The 8,583-nt window shown below is 42.0% G+C and overlaps 1 protein-coding gene across 4 annotated transcripts in view; it reads left to right on the top strand.

The window, feature by feature from the left end:
• The first annotated feature begins 345 nt into the window (after nucleotides 1-345).
• Nucleotides 346-8,583, top strand: part of PLAAT1 (phospholipase A and acyltransferase 1) — a 39,556-nt gene continuing 31,318 nt past the window's right edge. For 2 of the 4 annotated variants that reach the window (XM_077754366.1, XM_077754372.1), the window contains exon 1: nucleotides 381-664. In XM_077754366.1, the coding sequence (XP_077610492.1) occupies nucleotides 542-664 (123 nt within the window). In that variant the 5' untranslated portion in view covers nucleotides 381-541. Of the gene's footprint in view, nucleotides 665-8,583 lie in introns of all 4 variants that reach the window. The other 2 variants (XM_077754370.1, XM_077754367.1) reach the window with 2 other exon arrangements.

The raw sequence follows: 8,583 nt of genomic DNA, 5'->3' as shown, positions 1-8,583 counted from the left end.
GACAAAAGATTTCACAGCCAGGGGTGGTTTTCGTTAATTCTGTTTTACCTGTTTCTCGTCCACGCTTTGTTGCAAGAGACATCTAAGTGGCTACGCATTTAAATATGGCGTTTATTTTGAAATGTCTGCCTCGCATGTCATCCTAAATGTCACGACAACATTGCACAAACGTGAAAAGCTCTCCTTCCTCCTTGAAAGGCTGCAGGGAGGAAACAGAAGGATCCCCCACTGCGCCATCACATCAGGCAGGGCTTATGCGTAAGTCCGGTAGTGCTGGAATCTGTATCATAAAGCCTGTGCTTTCAGACATTCTGATTTTAGGGCTCTGGAACTCTGAGCCATTATTTTCTTCTGTGCTAGAGAACTGGAGTCCCGTGGCACAGAATGATTGAGATTAAAAGGTAGGGAGGCTCTCTCGGGCTCCTCTCTCCTCACCTGGAGTCCTATACATGTGGCTTTCTCATCCATCTATTGTCCCAGACTTCAGACCTGAACTACACTTCTTCACTCTGTGGTTGAGATATTAAGCCATTGATACCTCATGAAAGATATGAAGAGGGGAGCTTATTCAAGTATGGCAAACCTCGTGTCTTTTCTAGATTCCCTACAAACTAAGAGGACACTGTCACGGGCCCCGGCATCAACCTGCCCAGACCAAGCTTTGGTAAGCTATTCGAAAAGAAAAAAAAAAATTCCTATGCAACATTCTGAGTGTATGACTTACAATGTTACGTAAAAAGCCAGTCTTGGTTCTTTTGCAAAGCGTGGATAAGGGCATGAAATCGAGGAGGAAATGATTCCCTCTGGCTCCTGACGTCACCCCCGGGGGGGTCGGAGGGAATCCCTCCCTCCAGCCCTGTTAGCCAAGAGCTGCATCAATTTCTCAGCACAACAACCTTTTCTTAGCTTTTCTTCTTGTGTCCTGTTCTGAGGTACGCACGCCTTTGACCATTTTCCCTCATTTGTCTGCCCAGTTCTCCCCTTGATCTACTTTCCCATCATTATATAAGAGTTTTTCCCAGTAGAATCACATAAGTGTCTTTCCCCATAATGATTTGCAAATGTTTTTGTTGAATGAAACAGTAATTAAAATGGAAAGGTAAGTCTTATAAACGGCTATATTTCCAAGATGTGAAGGGTGGAAAAACAGGAGTGGGACAGGATGAAAGCACTCTATTGATTGCCTCTGGATCTCATGGTTTATCGATCAACCATGTGATATGACTGGGGTGTACTTACTAAGTATGGCCGGGGTTTTATGGGCCTGGTGATTTTATTAATCATACTCTTCTCCCTTGCCTGTCTCTCTCTTTCTCTAAAGGCTAAAAAAGCCAAATACTTTCTCAGTAATTCTCAAGTACTTTTGATGGGGGTAGACTTTGATCCAATTCTAGTCAGCAAAAGTTGAAGGTAGTTTCCTGGAAGATTCTAGGGGAGGTACTTATCTCCCTGTTAAAGAAGAAGTACAGAAAAAAAAGGGGGGGGTTGTCTCTACTTCTCCCTACTTCTGAAGGTGGTTGTGTGATGACATGATGGTTGGAGCAGCTGCAACCATCTTGCAGCAAGGAGGAGAGCACCAAGGGGATTTCAAGGTAACTGACAGAGGTGTTTGATATAATTCAGTTGCTGAAGTATTCCTTCAACCACCATTTATTGAATGCTGCTGCTGCTGCTGCTGTTGTTGTTGTTTTGGTGCCAAAACATAGTACAAAGTACAGTGTACATATGTTCATACATACAAAATAAACAAAATCCCCATTTACAGGGAACTTACATTTTAGTAGGAGGAAAGACAGCCAATATTAAATACATGTCAGCTACAGTTAAGAGCTGTATAATATTAGAAGAATAAAGGATCTGGAGAGTGATGGGGTGAAATTTTATATAGGTTGATAAGGGAAGGTCTGATAAAGTGACATTTGAGAGACCCAAAGGAAGCAAAGGGCTAGTTATGCAGATATTTGGGGCATAAGAAGGAGTGTTTCGGGAAGAGGAAATAGCATATGCAAAGGCTCCGAGCAGCAGGAAGACCAGAGGGGCCAAGACTGAGTGAGCAATGGGGAAAATGGAGGAATGAGATAAGAAAGATGGCTGCCACCTAGATCATTTAGAGGCTAGAAAACTGGTAAGGATTTTAGATTTCATTCTGAAGGACATAAATCTTTGGAAGACCTTGTGCAGGAAAGCAACATAGTACTTAAATTTTACCTTCTTGGTGCTTAAAAAAGTTTTGGTCACTGGATATAGAAATGCTAAAAGAAAAAAAAAAAAAAGCCAAGGAGGAAACCAAGAGACAGAAAAATATTGCGGGAGGGGATGGTGGCTGATGCAGGTGGCAGTGGTGAGGCAGAAAGAAAGATTAGATTCTAGATATATTTTGGAGGTCAAACCACCAAAATATGTTGGACCTTTAAGATTTTATTTAAATGAGGGCCTATCTTCAGACTTCTTAGTAGATGTGAAATATAAACACTTCCCCTTTAAGCCACTATTCACATGGTATTCTCTTCCCTGCAGCTGAAACTATTTGAAAGTATTCCTGACTTAGCTGGAAGTAAAACTATTTCTTCATATGTTCTTGTCTTCCCAGTTTTACAAGTTCAAACTGAGACATTAGAGTCCTGAACCACTGTAAACTCTTAGACAAGGATTTCTCAATAAAATTGACTAACTTATTCAAATCCGTTACCAATAGAATAGACTAAAAGAAAACTGAAGCCCGAAGAGCTTAGATGATTTGACAAAAGTCACACAGCCAGTTAATGAGGATTGACATTACAACTCTGGTTGTATTCTGAGTTCAGATTACAATAAGAGACGAAGATGGTCATACAAAATAGCTTCAGCTATTTTTCTGTTATAGCTGGAAGTGGCCAAACCAATTCCTAGGAGCTTAAAAGGCTTTGTCTAGAATCCAATGTTCTTCCCCTGGCGAACTGTGCATCCTACATGGTTTACCGGGTCTCACAGGGCGGGTGCTCTGTCTCATTGCCTTTCTGGATCAAAGATAAAGAACAGGGTCGATTTACTTACTGGGATTTTGCCACGGAGATTTGGATGGGAGAAAAGGATAGAAATCTGGCCTGGAAAAAGAAGGATAATGTAAAGCACTTTTTTTTTTTTTTTTAAGATGAAAGCAATCAGTGCTGTTAATTTCTTTATTCTGGTGAAAAGTATGGCAGGCCAACTGCAAGACTGAGCCAATATGGTGTGCAGGAAATGATGAGAAAAAGGCTTCGTTAGAGCGGAGCCGTCTAATAGAAATGTAACATTACCACATATGTAATTTTAAATATTTTTGTAAGCATATTAAAAAAGGAAAAAGAAACAGGTGAATTAAAGTCATATATATACTCAGTTTAACTGACTATATTCAAATACCATCTTTTCAAAATGAGACAAGCCACATTATAAATACCCAATAGTTGCAAGTGGCTGAAGGCTACCACATCGGACAGCACATTTTCAGAGAGCTAAAATGAAAATATTTTAAAAGAGAAAACTTCTGTGGTAAAACACGAAGGATCAAACATAATGTCTTTCTAAGAACCCAATAATGTGGGGCACCAGTGAGCATCAGACTTTGACTTTGGCTCAGGTCATGATCTCGAAGTTCTGTGAGTTCAAACCGCACATCAGGTTTGCTGCTGTCAGCCTGTCAGCGCAGAGCCTGAAGATCAGATCTTCTGTTACCCTCTGCCTGCTCCTCCCCCACTTGTGCTCTCTGAAAAATAAATAAACATTAAAAAAAAACAATGCATTTGAACCAAAACGCACACCATTTGTCAGTCATTAAAATCTAGAATACTATTTGAGAAAGAATCCAGGGCTCGGCAATGAAAAGGAAATGGAAGATAATAATACCCATCATGGTTGATGTAAGGACCAAATGAAATGACATGGATGTTTTAAAAAATAGAACACTGTGTAAATGTGTCTTTATAAATAGCAAAACTTGGTTTTCATTTTATTAAAATATTGGTCCTTGGTTACGTAAACACGTCAACTATAGGTGGTTCTTTCCTTCTGATATTTTTATGCTCTTTGCTTTTGAAGCAATTATACATTTGGAAGCACTGACCAGGAACACATTCAAATTCCCAGAATAGTCCGTCTGATAAACACTTGCAACATTTTCTCCCACCGATCAAGAAATATCTGAATGTGCGCACATGGAAAATCTAGAGACTTTCTGAATGTAGCTAAAAACGTGGAGCGGGGGAGGGAAACACTAATGGTTTCTCAAGGCTTTTCTGGTCAAATATCTGATTTAAGGACACTGTATTCTGAGACACAGAAAAAAATATATACATTTTTTTGTCCATAATGTCTGAGATTTCTGAATTTTCCTGTAATTACATTTAGCAGGAGAAAAACATCCACCCGTGTGCTGAACAGCTCCCAGAAATCTGTCAGCTTTTTACAGTGTAGTAACCTACTGATCGCTTCCTCAGCCCTTCAATAAATACGGAGGCTGCGCGCGCGTGTGCTTACAGAACTTCACAGGTCTCCATGGATACAGGAATTTTAGTGCTAAGGCACATTTACTATCGCTTTTCTTGTCACCAAGAGTCCTGTAAACACTTGTGTTGTAAGATTTTGTGCAGAAATTTAGCATTTGATAAAGGACCAAGTCAGAATTACCTTTTCCCAAAGGCATTGTCTGATTTCCCCTTAAGGCAAAGTCCCTGAAATCCTTTATATTTGTGACCTCTTTTTAGTGATGTGTTTTCATTTATTAGACTAATAAAAAGCAATAAAGGCTCAACTACATCGTCAGTATCACTTTTAAGTGGCAGATATTTATACTATGTATGTGTTACAATTGATAAATAAGACAACTGGCTCTGAATAGAAAATGGAAGAGGCAAATAGGGAAAGCAGGCATAGGAATGTTATGTATATATTTAGCCACTTCTCTGCCTGAATATGGTGAAATTTTAAGTGTCATTTCCAAGGATACCCTGGTATTATATCTATTCACCAAGCATAGTTCGAATTTTTCTTATTTATATTTTTTGTATATTTTAAAGACCTTTTCACAGATCTGATGATGCCAAGCTATGTGCTATTTTTCCTATTTCACACATGTGTAGCTCAGGCTTAGAAGGTTTCAGGACCTTTCTGTGTGTACCACGTCACACAGCTAGCAAGTGACAGAACTGGGATTAGAACCCAAGACTCTTGACTCACTGTCCAGGGCTTTTCCATTGTTGCTTTTCTAGGGAGGATCGCAGGCAGCTGCTTCTAGAGAAGGCGTGCCATTTCCCTTCCTTCCTTGCCATGTGCGGATAGGTTTCTGTGCTTCTGACCTGGGCCCCATTAAACCATTCTTTTCTCTACCCTCCTCTTAATGGCCCCAGGGACTTGGCTCAGCCTCATTTACCAAACTTAGTAAGGTCAAATGCACACGACGACCGTTCAGAAGCAGTACTCAGAGAGATCACACAGCCTGGACGTGCACTACATGAGGAGTCGTTAGGGAAACAAATCTTGAGATCCATTCATACTGACCAAGAATGTAGAAAGCTGACCTAATGAGAGGCTTGGGCAATTTGTGTAAAAATCTAGTCTAAGTAGACATGAGCCAGGATATTGCAATCAAGAAAAAAGTTTTTTTTTTTAAGTTTTTAAATGTTTTTCTTATTTATTTCTGAGAGCGAGAGAGAGAGACCGCATGAGGAGGGGAGGGTCACAGAGAGAGGGAGATACAGAATCTGAAACAGGCTCCAGGCTCTGAGCTGGCTGTCAGCACAGAGCCCGACATGGGGCTCGAACCCATGAACCGTGAGGTCATGACCTGAGCCAAAGTCGGACGCTTAACTGACTGAGCCACCCAGGCACCCCAAGAAAAACGTTTTTAACAACTTGGGTTTCGGGGTACAGGGATGGAACTATTTAAGTGACTGTCTCACCTCTCACTTGCTATGCTCATGTAGCCAACAGCCTCCATATCCTCTTAGCAAACATCTCAGGCAAGGCCACAAGATCTTTTAAGACCATTTTTTTTCACCAGGCCTCATTCACCTCATTTGTACAGGCCCTTCGTTTTTGTGGGGTTTGGCGTGTGGGTTTGTTTCTAATTTTTTCTTTTTCATCTAAAAGGAAGACTCCACTTTCACTGTCTAATAAAGAGAGAGTCTGGGTAAGGGAAGACCTCTCCACGAACAGGCCTGACCTTGGTCCAATCCCCACAGACACTGAATGAGGGACTTTCACGGCCCTGGTCTCCAGGCAACTGCCAGGACCCAATTCTGGTGAGGATCAAATGATACAAAGGATATGAAGGTGCTTTGCTGACTGTGTGTGTGTGTGTGTAAAATATCCACACACACAAAAAAGTTGTCTTGAGCACTCTGTCTGACATCACACAATGCCAATCAGTTTTAGCCCTTAATGTATCACAAAGGCAAATAATGATTCACTTTGTTGCAGCGTTTCTGCCCGAATGTGAACTTGACCCAACAACAAACATGACTGAATCACCTTCGCTACAGTCATTTCAACATTTTTCAACTGTTTCGACCCAATCAGGCAACAACTGAGGGCACTGTGCACGTGGTGCATCACTTAATATAACAGCCTAAATAATGGAAAATGGTTCTTGGGCTGTAATCTGACATTTGCTCCTATTGCACACCATGTGCAGCCCGTGAGACCCCAGGATTACGATCCTAGAGTCAGGTAAACTGTGGCTATAACTGCCCACCGTTCATTCCTCATTCCCTCTGACTGGAAATTTAAATTCTGGGCCGCTCATCCATAGACTACCACTGAGTGACTAAGCATCGCTCCACTCTGCAGAAATGGAGAGAGAACTCAGGTTCTCCTGAGCTATAATGCTTTCTCTGTTTTTCCTACAGATTTTGTTCAGACGTCAAACTGAATTTCCTCTTACCCGAATGCATTTTCTCTATACCTGGCAGGGATCTGGAAGTAAAATGATAAGATTTATTTCATTTTAATTCTATTATGATGCATTTAATCACAAGCACCCCCCAAATGAAATGATAATTTATCATTTTGCCCTGACTGGAGCAATCCTCCTTGGTTCACAGTTATGAATCCATAATACAGAGAGGAGACTGGATGATTAAGTGTCCGATTAGAGAAAACAGATTAACCTGGCAAACATAATAAATTTAACTCATAAGCAGGATGGCTTTATAAGTGCTCACAATAACTCTCCTGTAGAAGATCATGAACCACTTCTTTCAGTGATGACTCAATTGAAATAGTTGAGGGACATAAAGCAAATGCATGTTTATGGCTTTCTCTCTGAGACCTGAAACAAGTATCGAAAGGCATATCTGATTCAGTTTAGGACTCTAAAAATATATTAAATAGGGAATGTGTAGTAACCCCAAAACAAACAAACAAACAAACAAACAAACAAAACCCACACAGCTATAACCTCTCAAGTGTTGTAATTTCCACTTGGCCAGTAATTATATCTATATCCCTGATGCTTTTGATGTCTTTCTACCTTCACTATGTCTCCAAAGTTGCCAAAGCCAGGCTGAGTTTCAAACCATGCAGATTCATCCTTAATTTTCATACAGGAACCTGATTCCTTTACAAAGGCAGCTGCGTCTTTACATAATTCTTATCCCACTGTGGCAAGGCACACAAAATTAGCATGCTATTTCAGCCTCTGAATCCTTCCTTTCAGCTGAGATTCCATTTAAGTCCGAGGAGAAATCTAGGTTCTGACTTGTTTGCAGGAAAGTCCTGTGCAGAGCTCCAGAAAGTTCATTTAGCAGTCTGCCTGGCTTTCCTTACTTAGCTGGCTAGTATTCTTGGCCTCCCTTTTCTTAGCAGAGAGAAAGGGGATACTCTTCATGCCCAGGTTTATTTTTAAACTCACATAGTTTTATTTCTGGAAGCCTCTGCTGACCTACCAGGCCTGAAAGAGAGTCAGTTAGGCCCTGCTCTGTCACCTGCAACCAAGTCGTGCTGAATAAGATCTGCANGAGAGAGAGAGAGAGAGAGAGAGAGAGAGAGAGAGATTGAGAGTCTTGTCTTTAAGGAAGGCCCCATCCCATCTGGAGCCAGGTAAATCTGTCGCTGGGAGAAACTAACACCTGGCTGTCGAGGGCCGGCACCCCCTTCCTCTCCCCTTTCTCCTTTCTCTCCCCCTTCCGCTCTGAAGTCGATCTTAGGCTAGAGGGTGGTGACAGGGAGGGGTCCAGAGGGAACCAGGTCCCTGCGCGTCCTCACAGCCTTTGGGCTCTGGATCAGGCTCACAAGCACTCACCGGTAGGTGCGCCTGCGGTGGGAAGCAGGGAGGTTTTCTAAAGTCACTCCCTGTCCCCACCTTTGCTGAGTTAAAGACCGAGCTGCTTTCTTGGGGCGCAGGGACTAAGGGTCCTTTCCAGGCTAAAGGAATTTGTGCCGCGCTGGAAGGGTGTGTACATCTAGCAGGGAGTGTGCATTCATGACGAATTATGTCCACAAGACAAGTTAAGTTCGCATCTGCACAGCCCCTGGGGCCACAGAAGTTTCCTGCAGTAACGTCCCAGGGACCGGGGGCGGAAGGCTGGAGTCATTGGACGGATTCCGTGCTGGGGCTGCGCTTTCACG

Source organism: Crocuta crocuta, unplaced genomic scaffold (assembly GCF_008692635.1).
Source record: "Crocuta crocuta isolate KB4526 unplaced genomic scaffold, BGI_CrCroc_1.0 scaffold70, whole genome shotgun sequence".
Taxonomy (NCBI): Eukaryota; Metazoa; Chordata; class Mammalia; order Carnivora; family Hyaenidae; genus Crocuta; species Crocuta crocuta.
The sequence above is the reverse complement of the archived record's forward strand: the minus strand, read 5'-3'. Positions and strand labels throughout refer to the sequence as shown.